General features: G+C 42.0%; 1 protein-coding gene across 3 annotated transcripts in view; it reads right to left on the reverse strand.

Annotated features, from left to right (window-relative positions):
- Positions 1 to 18849, reverse strand: part of LRRK1 (leucine rich repeat kinase 1) — a 147895-nt gene that overhangs the window by 77336 nt on the left and 51710 nt on the right. For all 3 annotated transcript variants that reach the window (XM_030930364.1, XM_030930365.1, XM_030930366.1), the window contains 3 exons: positions 14657 to 14820; positions 5084 to 5255; positions 6 to 185 (listed from right to left, as the gene is read on the reverse strand). In XM_030930364.1, the coding sequence (XP_030786224.1) occupies positions 6 to 185; positions 5084 to 5255; positions 14657 to 14820 (516 nt within the window). The remainder of the gene's footprint in view (positions 1 to 5; positions 186 to 5083; positions 5256 to 14656; positions 14821 to 18849) is intronic.

Consider the following 18849-nt stretch of genomic DNA (forward strand, 5'->3'; position numbering starts at 1 on the left):
CCCACCTGACTTGATGGCCGCATACAGGGGCAAGCGCACGATGACCGGGAACTCATTCTTCCTGACAGCGTAGCTCTCTGGGTCAGCCCCATGCGTCAGGACCAGGAGCTTCACAACCCCCAGGTGCCCTTGTTGGCAAGCTAAGGCCAGCATCCAGTTCAGCAGCCGTTGAGGACTGCAGGGACCTGGCAGGAGATGGCAGGACAAAGGGAAAGTGCCACTGAAGGGTGCTGCTTGCTCCCACTCTGCTCTTCCCTTAGATCATTAGTAACAATGGACTGACCAAATAAAATGTGGTACATTTGCACCATGGAATACTATACAGCCATAAAAAAGAATGAGATCATGTCCTTTGCAGCAACATGGATGGAGCTGGAGGTGATCATCTACGTGAACTAACACAGGAACAGAAAACCAAATATTGCATGTTATCACTTATAAGGGGCAGTAAACATTGAATGAACATGGACAGAAAGAAGGGAACAACAGACACTGGGGACTACTTGAGGGTGGAGGGAGGAAAAAGGGTGAAGATTAAAAAACTACCTATTTGGTACTATGCTTATTACCCAGGTGACAAAATAATCTGCATAGCAAACCCCAGCAACATGCAATTTACCCATGTAACAAACCTGCACATGTACCCCTGAACCTAAAGTAAAAGTTAAAAAAAAAAAAATCCAACTGCCCTGTTTCCAGCTGAAAGTTGCTTCTTTTGAGTTGATAGTGTTTTCTGGAATAGCCCCTCTGAATTGCATATGACATTTCCACACATCATTCCCCCACCTGCTTGTCAGAAAATGCCAAGCAATAAAATGTAGGATTAAAAATGGCATATCCAGCTTGATCTTAGCCAAATAAAAAATGAATGTGTGGAAATAAGACTAGAAAGAACTACCCCAGTGTTGTGGTATTATCTCTGGGCTCTCCCCTGCCCTCACCCCTCCCCTAGAGTAACATTACATGCAGGAGTATGAACTCTGGAGACAGGCATTTTAGAGTTAAAATAATTTAGCTATGTAATTTTGGACACATTTCTTAATCTCTCTCTCAGTTTGGCTGTTGGTAAAATCAGAATAAAAATACTCATCCTCCCAAGTTTAATATGAGGACTACATCACAAAATGTGTGTCAAGTGCCTGGATAATAAATCCTAACTCATTATGTTGTATCATTGTATTATTAGAGTACTAACACTTTCCCACATTTTAAAATTATCTATAATATACATATATTACTTTCATGAATAATAATAATAAAAGCTTTGGTGAAAGAAATGGATCTGTCAGGCCTAAAACTGAGAATTTCTCTCCAATAGAACTGCCTACTTAATTCCAGGATGAAATAACACTTAGCACATTGAATTAACAGGGACAGTGTGGGCTGAAATGTTACAATATCTTCAAGTTCAAAATAGTGCAATATCTTTTGGGTCTAGTTGCCATGGAAAAATGACCTCATCTTCTGCATGGACACTTCCCACATGCATCATAACACTGTCTCATTTCCAGAGGCACATAGTCCTAGGGATCAAAGTGCTCCCAAGTGAGGAGAGAGTGACCCTCTCCTTCACGACAGGACATTGATCAGGAAAGCAGGGTCAGGACGGCCCTGTTATTCACCAAATAAAGCATGTAGCATAGGACTGAGGCTGGAGCCAGTGCCAAGTAAATATCCCTTCTTCTCCCTCTACTGTTAATCAGAATTAATGATTTGTAGGTATGTTAACAGAAAATAAGTGACCCCTAATTCACTTACACAAGAATATCTAGGTAAGAGAAACACAGTAACAATGCTAGTAACTTCTGTTGAGATGTGGATGTGCCAGTCTTTGGAGGCAGGCATTGTATTTCAGGACCACGATTTTAAGGTGAGGAAACCAAAGCTCAGAGAGGTTTGGAAATGTAGGAGATTGGTCAGAGTGGTGGGAAAAACTACAGTGAAAGGATGCAAACCTTCTGAAAGTTCAGAAGGTTCTGCAGAGCCCTGGGGGAGAATAGCTGAAGGCAGACGGCAAGGAGTGTAGGGAAATGTATCTTAAACAGGCTTATTTACTTAGTGGTGACCAGGAACTGACCTTTGATCATCTGCTGACTTGACGTTCCCTGAAATGGGAACAATAAATGTTAATTACCTACAGGTTGTGTTCGCTCCAGGTTTTCGGCATTGTGCCTGCATTGAATAAAAGCAAGCAGCTCTAGCTTCTCCAGGCTGCTCTCTGGCCACTAGAGCCAGGCAGTCACCCAGCTGCTCTTACACTGTATACCTGTATCTGAGTACTCATTTCATCCATCAGCCAGGGTCTGTGGGACACAGCCAGCAGGGAAACTTCCTGAAGGTCCCCTAGTTAGTAAATAACAAGGTCAAGACTTAAACCTTGGTTTGTCTAAAATCAAAGGGTGCTCTCTTAACCACACAAAACCCCTACAGGTATTATCTACAGCCTAAGGCCAATGACACTCAGAGGAGCCCCTCTTCCTCCCTGCTCAGCTTCAGAGACCAGGAATCACATAACAACGTGCTTCAAAGAATAAATCCCATCAACCTCTCATCCCTCTTCTTCTCAAACCCTCCTTTGTTCTCTAGCTGCTGCTTGTTTTTGCTTTTTGTTTGAGAGAGGGTCTCCTTCTATCTCAGCCTGGAGTATAGTAATGTGATCCTAGCTGACTGCAGCCTCGGACTCCTGGGCTCAAGTCATTCTCCCACTTCAGCCTCCTGAGTACCTGGGAATATAGGCATGTGCCACCATGCCTGGTTAATTAAAATTTTTTTTTTGTAGAGACAGGGTCTCACTATGTTACTCAGGCTGGTCATGAACTCCTGGGCTCAAGTGATCTTCTTGCCTTGACCTCGCAATGTGTTGGGATTACAGGCATGAGCCACCATGTCCGGCCTGTCTTAACTTACTCCTGACCATGGCTGACTTCCCTTCCAGCTTGGGAACTCCTTTGGAGGAAGTGCAGGGATGGTACACACTGTTTTTCGCATCTCTGCACTTTCTGCAAAGTCCACCACAATGGTCTGAAATCCTTCAGTCCTCAGCAGCTCTGCTCAGAGTTGAGCTGAAGACAGGATGCTCCTGGGAGCAGTTGAAAACCAAGATGAGGTTCAGCCACACTTCCTGTTCTGCAAAAGCAGGCAACCCAAGTCCTTCCCTCACTTGTCTGCCAAGTAAACTCCTATTCACTCTGCAAAGCCCAGGTCAGATGTCAGCCTCCCTTGGGAGACCCCATCCTGCATCCAGACAAACCTCCCCCTGGTGTGTTCTCCCAGACCTCTGCATAAAAATACTTCAACCTCAGCATAATTACATTGCACAATGTTACTCCTTTCTGCCTTAATTTCCCCTGCTTGGCCAGGAGGTACTAAAAGGCTGGGAAATCTTTTAAAAAATTCTCTGTGTCTCTCAAGTTCTACAAAGTGCTCAGCACTTGGCAGTATTCAATAAATATTAGCTAACATTAGGTGACTGAGTCAGCTGGCGTAGACTCTTCAGGGCTAGAACAGAGCTAATCTTGGGGCTCCCTGAAAAGAGGCAGGTCAGCCTTTGGCTCCTCAGGGGCACCCGAGCTCCTCTCTGCCCTCCTATGTCTTGTCTTAGTCTGCTTCTCATGGGCCCTAAAATTGCCCTGATTTCTGCCCAGAACGTCATTCTGCCTTCAGACACATGAGGGGAACACCAGCTTGGAACCAGCTCTGAGCACAGATCTATCAAAGCACACAGCTGGAAACTCTCAAACAGGCTGCTATATAAGGGGTGAGGCCCAATGCAGAATGAAAAGAATGGGGCCTCTTGTTTAAAAATCATGGAACATTTTAAGATAGTGAGTACACAGTATTAAACAAAACATGGGCCCTTCTAGGTGCAGGGCCCTGGGGGACTGCATGTTCTCCCACCCAAGAGGTGGGCCCTGGCTCCCAAGCAAAATCCTAACTCCCAAAGACCACTGCTAGGGTGTGCCTCAACCTGTAACTGTAGCGATGCCTGCCTAGACTGGTGCAGTGTTTCTGAGCTAAGACCACCACAGGAAATTACAGGAGGCCCGGACATCTTGAGTTCACCAGAAAAAAAAATAGTTCCTACAAAAGCAACATAGTGTGGTACACAAATACAATGGAATATTATGCAGCTATCAAGTCACGAAAAGGCATGGAGAAACCTTAAATGCATATTGCTATGGGAAAGAAGTGAGTTTGAAATGGCTACATACTGTGGGATTCCAACTAAAGCGATGTTCTGGAAAAGGCAAAGATACTAAAAAAGATCGGTAGTTGCCAGGGGCCAGGGGAGGGAGGGAGGGATGGGGCCAGGGGAGGGGTGGAGCACAGAGGATTTTTAGGGCAGTGAAACTGTTCTGTGTAATACTGTACTGACGGATACGTGTCATTATCCATTTGTCAAAACCGATGGGATGTACAACAGCAAGAATGAATTGCAAAGTAAGCGATGGACTTTAGTTAGTAAGAAGGTATCAATATTAGCTGATCAATTGTCGCAAATGTACCACACTAATGCAAAACAGAGTTATAGGGAAAACCGTGTGGAGGCGGTATGGTGGAGCTCACTTCTCTGAGCTTTGGTTTCCTCATCTGAAAACCATGGCCCTGAAATATAGCACCTGCCTCCTAAGACTGATGCATCCCCATCTCAATACAAGTTACTAGCATGATTACTCTGTCTCTCTTACCTAGACATTCTTGTGTAAGTGAATTAGGGATCACCTGTTTTCTGTTAACATACCTTCAAATCATTAATTCTGGAACTCTGTACACTCCAATCAATTTTTTCCATAAATCTAAAACTTCTCTAAAAAGACCAAGGTTTATTAATTATTTTTTTAAAAAGCAATGTTAATTACATTCTTTATGAAATATGGTGTTTGAGACTTTCTCTTATGAGTTCATGGGAGTGAGAGGTGGGATGTGGCTAGCAGGCAAGCTTCACTTTGTTTGGGTGTCAGTGGCCTGCCCTGGATTTCTTGATCTCATTATTGGTGAAAGCATGAAGAAGTAAACATTTTGGGGTGATGCCTAAGAAGAGGTGCCCTGAGACATGGTTAAGAGCTCGTGCCCTGTGATTTACCTGGTAAGGACTCAAGCAATTCCTGCACAATGGCCGTGTGCCCAAAATACGCTGCTACCACAGCTGGGTTGTCATCCATGGGCTCGGTGGGCAGCTCCACCAATCTCTCGCTGAGTAGATAGCGGACCATCTCCAGATCCCCATAGGCCGCTGGGATGCTCAGAAGCTGGCCCTGGCCAAAACAGAACAGGGCTTCAGTGAGATTGGCTCTATTAGGAACTGCCAAGAGAACTGATGTTAAACGCTTCACCAGGTCCCAGGGCAGGGCTGGAGTTGTATTGTCCAGAATGGCAGCACCTGCCAAGTGTGACTGGGCAGCACTTGAAATGTGGCTCCTCAGAAGTGAGAGGTGGAGAGTATAAAATCACATGTGAATTCAAAGACCTAGTACAAAAGGGTAAGCTAGCTCATCAATAATTTATGTTGATTACATGTTGAAACAATGATTTTAATATATTCATGTTAAATAAAATAATACTAACATTTTATTTGTTTGTTTCTGTTTGCTCCTTTTTTTTTTTTTGACAGGGTCTCTCTCTGTTACCCAGGCTTGTTCACTGCAGCCTTGACCTCCCAAACTAAAGTGATCCTCCTGCCTCAGCTTCCTGAGTAGCTGGGACTGCAGCCACGACACCGGCTAATTTTTTTTTTTTTTTTTTTTTTTTTTTTTTTTGTAGAGACCAGATCTTGCTATGTTGCTAGCGCTGGTCTCGACCTTCTGGGCTCAAGTGATCCTCCAACCAGAGTACCTGAGATTATAGGTGTGTGCTTGTTTACTGCTTTAATGTGGCTACTAGAAAATATGATATTACACATGTGGCTCGCATTTGCTGCTCTCGACTACCTGCTTCATGAGGAAGGGGATGGTGCACATAGCCCCTTCTGGCATAGAGCCAGAGCTCAGTAACCACTTGGGACATGTTGAGTCAGTCCTGGGAAGAGGGAAGGCAACCAGGCCCTCTGAGGAACCATTCTGCATTTTATTCATAAATGGAATGTGACAGACCAGGGGACTTCACAGATCTGAATCCAGGGACAAAGATCTTCCAGCAGCATGCAGAGGGACTCTTGACTTGGTGGCCCAGAGGAAGGAAAGGATACAGTAGAAACTGGACCCAAACCTGAGTTCCTGCTCATTTCCAGTCCTTCTGGTACGTAAAGGTCCTATGAGGCGGGCCATGTATTAATACATCAACAAGAATGTGGAGATTCAGAGAGGTTTCAGAGCTTGCCCAAGACCACATAGCTAGTAAGTGGCTATCATAAACCAGTGTAAAAGTGGTCTTGACTTATCACGAGCTCTCTGGGTCAGAGAAAAGCATGCTCAGATGGTGGCTAGATTGGCATGTTAAGTGTTTGATTGCATTTCTGAAATGTCAAGTCCTTTGGCATCTGGCTGCCTCCTATGGGCTTGAACATCAGTGTGTTCAAGCGGGTAGATGGGGAGTCCCCATTGGAATGGGATGGCCAGTGCCTCCATCAACACTTATTGAGGATCTACTGTGTGTGAGAGGTGAGACTGGGCACTGAGGATGTCAGGGGCCATTTCTGGTCTCCACAGATTTACAATTAATTTGAGGAGGGAATATGTATAAGCCCCCAACAAGCACATTTGACTTGCTGAATAGTTTATAACACAAGTGTGTTTGGAGATCATTTTAGGTGAGTTGGGTAGGAATGGGTAAATGGAGCCCCCAGGAAAGGGAATGGACATTTATCAAAGCTCTCATCACGTACCAGATTCTGGACTGAGTACTTTATTCACATGGCTACATTCAATCCTCCTAACAGTCATGCCAGGAATGTGCCTGTATTTCTATGTTACAGAAGAGTAAATAAAAGCTTGCCCATGGTTAGGGAGTTTATCATCAGCAGAACTGCTCAGGGTTTGAACTGGGGTGTCTAGCTCTAAAGCCTAAGAGTCTCTGTTGCATCCAAGACTTCCTGGAAACATGGGACTTGGAGGAAGGCTCAGGTTCTGTAAGTGGAGTGAATGGGCTGGCAGTGGGAGCTATGCGTGACAAGTGAGGATAGGAACAGTCTAAGGGGCTGGGATCAGGTGAAGGACAGTAGACTCATATATTCAATACGATCAGAAAAGAAAAGCCCACCTACCTGCCGCTCTGCCCAGGGTGAGGCCCAGTAGCCCTGTCATTCCAGGAAAGCATTTGCATTATGGAGAAAAGCCACAGTGATTGATTAAATGCTTCACTGCACACAATTAACAGCTGTCTAGACTAGGTCGGTTAGAGGCTTAAAAGCCCCATCCTCTAGCAGTGGTAAGTGATGTCATAGGAGCCAGCCCAAGGCCAAGAGGGACCCAGACAGTGGGAAAGGTCAAAGCTGGCTTTCTGGCTGGAGTCTCCATAGTGAATATTTTAAAAAATTCAAACAGCACAGAAGAGTATAAAGCAAGAAGTAGGCATCTCTCTATGTCTTTACCTCCCAATTGTCCTCTGCAAAGGACACCTTCCAGAACATATTTATTTATAGTACTCACAGGTAATCTCATGTACAACTGAATGCTTTTTTCACTTAATTCATTATGACCTTTTAATCATCAATATAACACACCTGCACACCTGCAGAAAAGTGCAAATATTTTAAGTGTTCAGTTTCATGCAAGGTATTTGAATACACCCATGTAACTGGCCTCAGTCCAAAGACCAGGACATCACCTGTGCCCAGAAGCCCCCTTTGTTCCTTCTAGTCACTGCCCTATGGTGAGGAGCCACTATACTGACTTCTAACATCATAGATTAGCTATTGCCAGTTTTTAAGTGCTGTGAAAGTGGAATTATACTTCACTTTTTTTTTTTAACTTTTTGCTTTGAAATAATCAGAGATTCATGGGAAGTTACAAAGATGGTACTGAGAGGACCCTAGTATCCTTCATCCAGTTTCCCCCAATGGCAACATCTTACATAATTGTACCAAGATACTTGACGTTAGTACAATGTGTGTATATGTTCTGCATTTTGTCACACGTGTAGACTTGAGTAGCCACCACCACAATCAAGATACAAACCTGTTCCATCACCACAAAGTTCTCTGTCATGCCACGTACCCATGGTAGTTTCACTTATCCTCTTCCTCTTCACCATCTCTAACCCCTGACAAACACTAATCTCTTTCCACCTCTATAATTTTGTCATTTTGAGAATGTTACATAAATGGAATCATAGAGAATATGATCTTTTGAGATTGGCTTTTTTTTTTTTTTTAAACTCAGCATAATGTCCTGAGATCCATCCGAGTTGTTGCATGTTTCAGGAGAGTGCCTTTGTATGCTTAGTAGTACTCCATGTATGTTTCAGTATTCACTTACTGAGAGTCTTTGGTTGTATCCAGTTTTGGGTCGTTACAAATAAAGTTTGTATGAAACATCGTGAGCAAGTTTTTGTGTGCGTGTAAGTTTCCTCTCTCTAGATTAAATGTTCAGGAGTTCAATTGCTGGTTCATAAGTGTATTTTTAGTTTTTTAAAGAAACTGACAAACTATTTGCCAGCATGATTGTACCATGTTACATTGTTGGTGGTAACACATTAGAGATACCCCTTCTCTGCATCCCAATCCGAATTTGGTACTGTCACTGTTTTTTATTTTTGCTGTTCATAAAGCTATGTAATGACATCTTATCGTTGCTCTAATTTTTATTTTCCTAATGGCTAATGATGTTGAACATCTTTTCATGTGCTTATTTGACATCTATGTATCTTCCTCAGTGAAATGTCTCTTCACATATCTCATAAATTTTCTATTTGGATTGTTTGCTTTTTAATGTTGAGTTTTGAGAGTTCTTTATATATTCTAGCTATGAGTTCTTTGTCAGATAAGTGATTTGTAAATATTTCTCTCAGTCTGTAGTTTGTTTTTTTAGAATCACTGTCTTAGATATTTCTCAGAGAAAAGTTTTTACTCTTGGTGAGGTCCAGTTTACCAATTTTTGTTTCATAAATCATTTCTTTTATGGATTTTCTGTATAGATTATCATGTTATCTACAAATAGAGACAGTTTATTTCTTTCATATCTGTGTGCCTTTTATTTCATTTCCTTGCCTTCTTGCATTGGCTAGAATTTCCAGCAATATATTAAATATATTGAATAGTATTTTTTAAATTCAATGATATTATAGTTGCTCTTGAGTAGAACTTGCAGCATTATATTGAGAGTGGACATTCTTGCCTCGTTCCTGATCTTAGGGGAAAACAGTCTTCAACATCAAGAATGATGTTAGTTGTAGGTTTTTGTCAATATTATTTATCCAATTGAGAAATTTCCCTCCTATTCTTAATTTTCTAAGAGTTTTTGAGAAACATGGTATTAAATTTTGTCAATTTTTTTCTGTATCAATTGATATGATAAGATAACTTTTCTTTTTTTAGTTTATTAGTAAAGAGGATTACATTGATTGATGATTGAAACTGAACCAACTTTGCATCTCTGGAATAAACTCCACTTGGTCATGGCTTATAATTCCTTTTAAATATAGCAGAATTGTACTTGGTAATATTTTGTGAAGAATTTTTGCATCCACATTCATAATGGGCATTGGTCCATACTTTTTTTAACACCGTCTTTGGTTTTGGTGTCAGGGTAATACAGCCTTGATGAAAGTGTTAAAAAATGTTCCCTGTTCTATTTTCTAGAAGAGACTATGTAGAATTGGTATTAATTCTTTAAATGTTAGGTAGAATTATCCAGTGAAGCCATCTGGATCTGTAAATTTATTTTGGGGGGAAGTTTAAAATTATAAATTGAATTTTCTTAATAGTTAAAAGGTTATTCAAATTATGTATTTCCTATTAAGTTGTGGTAATTTCTACTTTTCAAGGATTTGTCCATTTCATCTAAGTTATCCAATGTATGTGTTTAGAGCTATTCATAATGTCCCCTTATTATCTTTTTGATATCTGCAGGATCTGTAATGATGTTCTGTGTTTCTCTTCTGATGTTGGTGATTTTTGTCTTTTGGATTGTTTTTCCCCTAAAGGCAATGTTTCTCTTTGACTACCTTCAAGGTTTTATTTTGTTTCGTCTTTAGTTTTAATAAGCTTGACTATGATGCACTTGGAATGGATTTTTCTGGGTATGTCCTGTTTGTTTTCAACTTCTTGAATCTGAGCATTTATGTCCTCTGCCAGTTTGAGAAGTTTTCAGCCATTGTCTCTTTGAGTTCTCCTTCAGTCTTGCCTTCTGTCTACTCTCCTGGGATTCTGATGACATGAATGTTAGATCTTCTTTTAAAATCCTCACGTGTCCATGAGGCTCTGTTCATTTTTTTCAGTCTATTTTCTTTTGTTCTGGCTTTTTTTCCAGATTGGGTAATTTTTACTTTTCTGCCTTCTCCCTGATTATTTCCCCTGTCCTCTCTTCTCCATTCTACAGTTGAACCCATTCATTGAGCTTTTTTTTTTTTTTTTTTTTTTTTTTTTTTTTTTTTTTTTAATTTCAGGTATTGTACTTTTAAGTTCTAAAATTTTCATTTGGCTCTCCTTGTGTCTTTTATTTCTTTGCTGAAACTTTCTATTATTCCGTTTGTTTCAAGTGTATTTATAATTGCCCACAGAAGCATTTTTATGATGACTGCCTTAAAATCCTTGTTAGATAATTCTAATGTTGGAGTCATCCTGCTCCTGGCCTCTCTTGGTCATTTTGTCTTAGTTTGCCATCTTTCTGGTTCTTGGTAATTATAAGTAATTTTTTTTATGGCCTGGATATTTGGGGCATTATGATTTAAGACTCTGGATCTTACTTCAATCTTGTGTTTTGGCAGGCCTCCTCTGATGCCGCTCTGGTGGGTAAACAGGGATGCCCCCTCAGTGCTGCCTGGTGGGGTGGAAATCCGGGGGCTATACTTATAATCAGTTGATCCCCAGTAAGCAGGGGCTCCTTGTTATTGCTGGGCAGAGTTGGGACTTGAGATTCTCCTCCAGGCCTGCTTCAATTCTACCCTAGTTAGATGGGGAACGCATGTCTCATTACTGCCAGGCTGGGTGGGGACAGAAGTCCAGGTTCCCCACATGCTGTCCACTGATGGTGATGGGGGGATGTTGTCACCACCTGCTGGGGATTAGCACCCCAGCTCCTCACAGCCTTCTCTGACACCCTGGGGTAGGGATGATTGAGGTGCCTGTTACAGCCTGGCAAGGGTGGAACTCTAAGCTCTCCACCTGGCCTTTGCTGGTGAGAGGTAGGGCCGGGCTGCAAGTATATTTCTGCAGTGTTTGGCCGAAGGGGGTTTGGTGATTGCCTATAAGTTTCCTGCCTGGCTTTGCTGTGCCTTTCCTGGTGCTTTGGTTAGAGAGAGCAAGCTTTCCTTGGATTTTTTTTTTTTTTCTCTGTGCCAGTTTGTGTTTCTGGATTGCCAACTTCCTCAGTATCTGGTTTGGGACGTATGAGATAAAAATAAAACCCAAAAACGTACTACTGTGATTTCCTCGAGTACTGAGACCACCAGCTAGTCTGCCTTCTTTTCTCCAGCTTTTAGAATCCTACGTTTGTTTTACATGTAACATCTAGAGCTTTAGTGCACTTAGTGAGAAGAAGAGGGCAAAGTAAACAACCTCCATGTTCCCTCCATCTTCCCAGAAGCAGAAGTTCTGCACATATTACATTAAGTTACACTGGAGTTCTTTCCAAAACAGCTGCTAGAGATTATTTTGTCCTTTTGGAGTGCTGTGTGGTATTCTAGGACCTGGACAGACTGAGATTTCTGTAGCAGCCTTCTCCTGTGGATGGAACTGTTAGGCGGTTTTCAAGGTTGTGCTATCTTAAACACAACTTGAGTGAACATCCTTACACATACACCTTGGTAATTTTTTTTTCAAGTAAATGTGTAGGGGTAAGTTCCTAGCAGTAGTTTTGCTGGGTCAAAGATGATGAAATTTGAAAATTTGATAAGCATTTTCAGATGGCCTTCCAAAGAGGCTGCACACATTCTTAGTATATTCCTAGTAGCATTGAATAAATGTTGTGTGTAGGTTCCCATAGCCTTCCTTCTGATTTTTATCAAACTTTAAGGTGTCAATCTGATTAGCTTAAAAATGTTGTTTCATTTTTGTTTAATTTACCTTTCTATAAACTTTAAGAAAGTTGAATAACTTTACATATGTGTACCATCCATCTGAATAGCGTTCAGGTGTGTGTGTGTCTATTTGCCTATTCATATCCTTAGTCATTTTCATTCCAGGTACTGTTCTCACCTACTCTTGGTATTGAGGTTGTGTTAGCTTCATCAAAGGAACAGGGGAGGGGAGTGTACCCTCTTTTTCTATTTTCTGGACAAGTGATTATATTATTTGGTAGAACACACCAGTAAAACCATGTAGACCTAGAATTTATTTTGTCAGAAGGTTTTACATGATTGATTTATTTCCTTCACGGTTGAAAGACTATTCATGCTTTCTGTTTCTTTTTAAAGTTAAATTTTTATTTTTATTTGTTCATTTCATCTAAATTTTTGAGTGTTTTTACATAAACTTGCTCATAATACATTCTGTTATTATGTTTTTAATGCTTGTATAAACTGTCGTGAAGGTCTCTTTTATATTCCTGATTTATCTATTTCTTCTTTTTCATCTTTTACTCTCACTAGAGATTTTCCATTTTATTAATCTCTTCAAAGAACCAATTTTTGATTTGGTGGTCATTTCTACTTCTTTCTACTTTGCTTTCTATTTCAAAACTTTCAAATTATTTTTACAATTTCATGCCTTCTACTTTCTTTACCTTTATTTTGCTACTTTCATGTCCTGTTGTCCTTTTGAAAATTATATTATTATTTCATATTGACTTCAAAAAGCTCTTTGTCAATGAAGGATATTAGCCATATACCTTCTCCTTTTGCATCAATCCTTGACTCTTAATTATGGTATTTTTTTGAGCTACAATTTTACATTTTTATGAAAACACAGATGTATCCATCCTTTTCCTCACTGTCTTCTTAAAGTCCAATCAGCTGGGATTTCATCAGTGCTGTATTCAGCGGAGAGGCAGCTTTCTAGGAACCTTTTCGATTTTGAATTGCCACTGTCCATGATGCTATAGAAAAGAGACCCACACCCAGGACTCTGTTTTCCTTTATTCAAATATTGGCAAGAGTGTCCTTTCCCAAATTATGATGCCACTCTCTTTAACAGCTTTTCCACCCTCAGGATGAAATCACATCCCCCTTGGCTCTCGGGCCCCTCCATGATCATCTTCCCCCATCAGCATCTCCTGCTGCTGCCACATCGCTGAATCTGCACAGCTCTGAAATGAGCCACTATCTCTGGCTGCTTGGCCACTTGGCAGGGATACCAGGCTGTTTGCTGCACAGCTCTTCCCTACTTGAGGCCACTGGTGTCCACCCCAAGAGCCCACAGCTCTGACCTGCTCATGTGCCCAGCGCAGCTCTCCCTGTGCAGAAGAATGGTCCTTTGCTATATCCACCATGAATTCCTAATCAGAGGGATTTCAAATGCCTTCCTTCTGCTTAACAATTCCCAAGCATGCTGTACTGCCCCTCTCCCAATCTCTTACACTTCTGAGAACAGGTTGGAGTTCTAGGAATTGAATGAATTCTAACTATCAATTAAATGGAGACATGTTAAACCTGTCCTAATCAAAGTAATGCAAATAAAACATCCTTAAGGTATTTTCACGATAATAGCCAATAAGAAGCTCCCACAAGGGCAAAAAACGTGGTAAGGGCCCACTCCAATTGTTGCTGGCAGGGTTAATCTGTAGAAGATTTTTGGAAAACAGCTTGGCATGATTCCAAAACTTTAAAAGTCCTCATATCCACATTTTCAATCCTTGCACATCTGTGCTAAGAAAATAACATTACAATAAGAAAAGAATTCGGCAAAAACATTCAATAGAGCATCATTTATATTAGTAAGAAATGAGAAGCAATCCACATATCCAACCAAGATAAATAGCCAGGAGAACACATTCCCTGTAGATGGAATGTCATGTATCCATTGAAGGAGACGCCTATAAGGAATTTTTAATCATCTGGAAAATTATTAAAATAATATTATAAAAGTACAAGCAGCAGCTGCATAACCATATATGCAATCTGGCGGCATCTATATTAGAAACAACAACAACAACAACAATGTATGCTCAGATCGGCAGGCTGGAAGAAAATACAGCAAAACCGTTAAGTGGGTTTTAGGGTGTATTAGAAATTTGATTACTTTTTTGTCCCGTTTTTCCTACTTTCATATATTTTCTACATTTTATTTTTCTAGCATGTGCTACTTTTTATAATGACAAAAAGCGTAAAAGAATACAGTAGGTTAAGTCTCTTGGTGGCATTTTGTTCTTTACATTTAAGTGACCCCACCCCTGTCCCTCAAAGCCCTCCCGTGAAAAGGTGGCAGGGGCCTGCTTAGGTGATAGCAGACTGAGAAGTTAATTGGAAAGGAAAGGCGCCCACAAGTGTATATGCAAAATAAGGCATTTCCAGAACACAGTAAGAACGCTCATTACAGTTATGACAAGAACGAGAAAATCATCTGAGCGGTCACCTTCATCCAGCCCAGGTCTGCACTGGCGGCTGCAGGGGCAGGTACTCCCCCTACCTTTTCCAGCTGGGACGTGCACTGGTCGCAGGCCTCCTTGAGCAGGTCCCGGGCGCCGCAGCGGTCTCCCTGCCTGTACGCGGCGCGAATGCCTTCCGTCCTAGGGGACTGCGCTGTAGGGTCACCGCCTGGCGTGGACGCTTTGCTGCCCATGTCCCCGGCACCTGCGTGGGAGGAAGCGCACACACACAGCGTCACCGTCAACTGCCTGCGTGCTCTTGAGAATCATCGTAGAACACAGCAGAGGGATGCGCGGTCCATTGCACGATCGTGGGGGCTTCAGGAAGAGAAAGGCATGGCCCTGCAATGCTCCCTGCACTCGCCGCCCGGCGAACTGCAACCCTGCCTCAGAGCCCTTCCGGGGCTGGTGTGAAGCGGGCTGTCTGCGAAGGCACCGGGCAGCGAGCACAGCTAGGAGGATTCTGCAGTGAGACTGCCACCTGGAGCCCTTCCAGGGCACCGGGGACAGCTGCCTGCGGGGGAGCGGCCGGGCTGACCTCACCGACAGCAGCGGAGGAGTAGGGGCTTTGGCGAGAGAGCTGGAGGTCTCAGCCAAACTGTCCCGCTGCTATGCCCACAGGGGATAGAGTATTTAGTGATGGAAGAAAGGCCAACTCCTGGGGGTGTGGAGATCTGGATGCTTTCCTTGCCTGCCTAGAAAACCCCACGAAGGGCGTGGGATTTAGAATCAGCAGCCCTCACTCCAGACCTGCTCTTGCACAAACGTGCTGGGTAACAATCTGGGACAATCCCGAAACACTGGGCCTCGGGTCGCGCTGGTTCACCAGAGCACTGGGCTGCTCCAGGTCATCTGAGCACCTGGTGCCACTCGGGAGGAGAGGCCAGCCTTGCGGGAGGCCACGATCCAGCACCTGGGCCGTTCAACAAAAGCGACAGTCATTTACTAAGCGGCCATGATGGGCAGAGCACTCGCTGGGTGCAGAAGGAGCAGAGGGAAATGACGGTGGCCTTTTGCCCTCCCTGAGCTTCCACTCTAGAAGGGGTTCACAGTGAGGGTCTGTGGACCCGGAAAGGCTAACAGGCTTCAAAAGTTTCCTGAACATCCTAAAATTGTACACAAAACTGGATATGTGTGTGTTAATTTTTCTGAGGACAAAATTCAAAACTTTTACCAGATTTCCAAAGAGGTTAGGGAACAACAGTAAAAAGCTTTCTCTCCGTAGATATTACAGAAAAGACCGCAATGGATGAGGAGTTAAATTCTGGTTGCGTGGAGTGACAGCAGAAATAGGGAAAGAATACTGTTGTGAAAGGTGATCATGCAAATTGGATTATTGTTTTTACACCCAACTAAAACAGAGCTGAGAAGCCAAGAAGAAAAAGCACTCTGGGCATATAATGTTACTCCAAAAATATAATTCTCTACAAGTCCGACTACTAAAAATGTCTACTACAACTAAAACCAGTTTTATCTAATAACTACTAAAATGACTCTAAAACTAGCTTTACCCACAACTGTCACTTACCCATCATAACTTGCCAACTCTCCAAAATCTTGCTAATACTAATAAATTTTCTTGTAAAACACCCCTAACATTTCTCCTTTTTATTACAAAACTGCCAACCTTCTCTTTATTCTTCAAACATACCAACTCTCTCTCTCTCTCTCTCTCTATATATATATGTATCCCAAATTACAATTCTTATATCCCAATAAAACATTAGATTTTAAAATTCTTTTGAGGCTGGGTGTGGTGGCTCACGCCTGTAATCCCAGCACTTTGGGAGTCTGAGGCAGGCAGATTGCTTCAGGTCAGGAGTTCGAGACCAGCCTGGCCAACTTGGTGAAACCCCGTCTCTATTAAAAACACAAAAATTAGCTGGGCGTGGTGGCGTGCACCGGTAATCCCAGCTACTTAGGTGGCTGAGGCATGAGGATCACTTGAACTCAGGAGCCTGAGGTTGCAGTGAGCTGAAATCACACCACTGCACTCCAGCCTGGGTGACAGAGGGAAACTTTGTCTAAAAAAAAAAAAAAAAAAAAAAAAAAAATTCTCTTTTCATTTGCAACAGCATGGATGGAACCGGAGGTCATTATCTTAAGTGTAATAAGCAGGCACAAAAAGACAAATATCGCATGTTCTCACTTGTTTGTGGGAGCTAAAACTTTGATCACATGGAGGAAGAGAGTGGAAAAATGGGAAAAACAGATAACAGAGACTGGGAAGGGTGAGTGTGGGAGCGGGGAGGATGAACAAAAGTGGGTTAAAGGGTACAAGCATACAGCAAGAAGGAATAAATTCAATGTTTGATAGCAGAGTAGGGTGACTATAGTTAACAAAAATGTACTATATTCAGGTGATAGACACCCTAAATGCCCTGACTGGATCACTATGCACTATATACACATAACAAAATGTCACATACACCCCACAAATTTGTACAAATAAAAAATAAAAATTAAAATTTATCTTTATATTTTTATTTTGACTTCAACACAATCATTCTTGGCCAAGTTCACACAGCCAGTAGAGGCAAACTGGGACAGAAGTTTGGTCTCCCAGCTCTCAGGCTAAACCCACCCCATCTTTGTGCTGCCTCTCTGAAGGGATGAATAAAACAGGCTTTGGATTGATTTTCTTCTTCTTTTTTCCTTTTTTTTTTTTGAGACACAGTTTCACTCTGCCTCCCAGACTGGTGTGCAGTGGCACGATATCGGCTCACTGCAATCTCCACCTCCCAGGTTCAAGTGATTCTCATGTCTCAACCTCCTGAGTAGCTGGGATTACAGGTGCACGCCACCAAGTCTGGCTAATTTTTGTATTTTTAGTAGAGACAGGGTTTCACCATGTTGCCAGGCTAATCTCAAACTCTCGACCTCAACTGATCCACCCACCTCAGCCTCGCAAAGTGCTGGGATTACAGGCGTGAGCCACTGTGCTTGGCCTTGTTTTTCTTTTTAAATGTAAATGCATAGCACAGTTGGCTCACAGACATACACCTCACAAAAATGAATAACATAATGGCAGCTAACATTTGAAAAACTGAAAACATAGTTTAGGATAGTACAAAATCACATTCTTAGAAAAAAATGTAACAAAAGATTGGCAAGATCTGTATGCTGAAAACATAAAACATTGCTGAGAGAAATTGAACAAGACCTAAATAAGTGGGAAGACATCCATCTTCATGGATTAGAAGACAGTACTGTTAAGATGTCAGTTCTCTTTGATTTTATCTATAGATTCAATTTAATCCCAACTATGATTCCAATAGGGTCATTTTTTGGGGAAAGAAATTGACAAGCTGATTCTTAAATTTATATGGAAATTTGAAAGACCTAGAATAGCCAAACCAATCTTGAAAATGAAGAGAGTTGGAGAATGTACACTACCTGATTTCAAGACTTTGGCAGGATGGAGTTGGAAGCCATTATCCTTCCAAAAAACAAACTACAAAGCTATAGTAATCAAGACAGTATGGTACTGGGTATAGACAAATGGCTCCAAGGGACAGAATAGAGGGTTGAAAAATAGAACTGTGCTTGTACATCCAATTGATTTTTGACAAGGGAGCCAAAGCAGTACAATGGGAAAAGCAAAGTCTTTTCAGTAAATAGTGCTGGAACAACTGGACACCCTCATTTAATAAAAAGCAGCCCTGACCCCTACTTTTCACCAGACACAAATATTATCTTGAGATGGCATACACATGTTCATTACAGCACTATTTACAATAGCAAAGTCATAGAATCAACCCAAATGCCCATCAGTGATAGACCAGATAAAGAAAATGTGGTGGCTGGGTGCCGTGGCTCACGCCTATAATCCCAGCACTTTGGGAGGCCAAGGCAGTTGGATTACCTGAGGCCAGGAGTTCAAGACCAGCCAGGCGAACATGGTGAAACCCCGTCTCTACTAAAAATACAAAAAATTAGCCTGGCATGGTGGTGGGCACCTGTAATCTCAGCTGTTACGAAGGCTGAGGCAGGAGAATTGCTTGAACCTGGGAGGCAGAGGTTGCAGTGAGCCGAGGTAGCACCACTGTGATCCAGCCTAGTCAACAAGAGCAAAACTCTGTCTCAAAAAAAAAAAAAAAAAAAAAAAGAAAGAAAGAAAGAAAAAGAAAATGTGGTACATATACACCATAGGATACTACACAGTCATAAAAAGGAATAAGATTATCTCTTTGCAGGGACATGGATGAAGTTGGAAGCCACTATCCTCAGCAAA

The sequence above is a fragment of the Rhinopithecus roxellana genome, chromosome 5 (genome assembly GCF_007565055.1).
Source record: "Rhinopithecus roxellana isolate Shanxi Qingling chromosome 5, ASM756505v1, whole genome shotgun sequence".
Classification (NCBI taxonomy): domain Eukaryota; kingdom Metazoa; phylum Chordata; class Mammalia; order Primates; family Cercopithecidae; genus Rhinopithecus; species Rhinopithecus roxellana.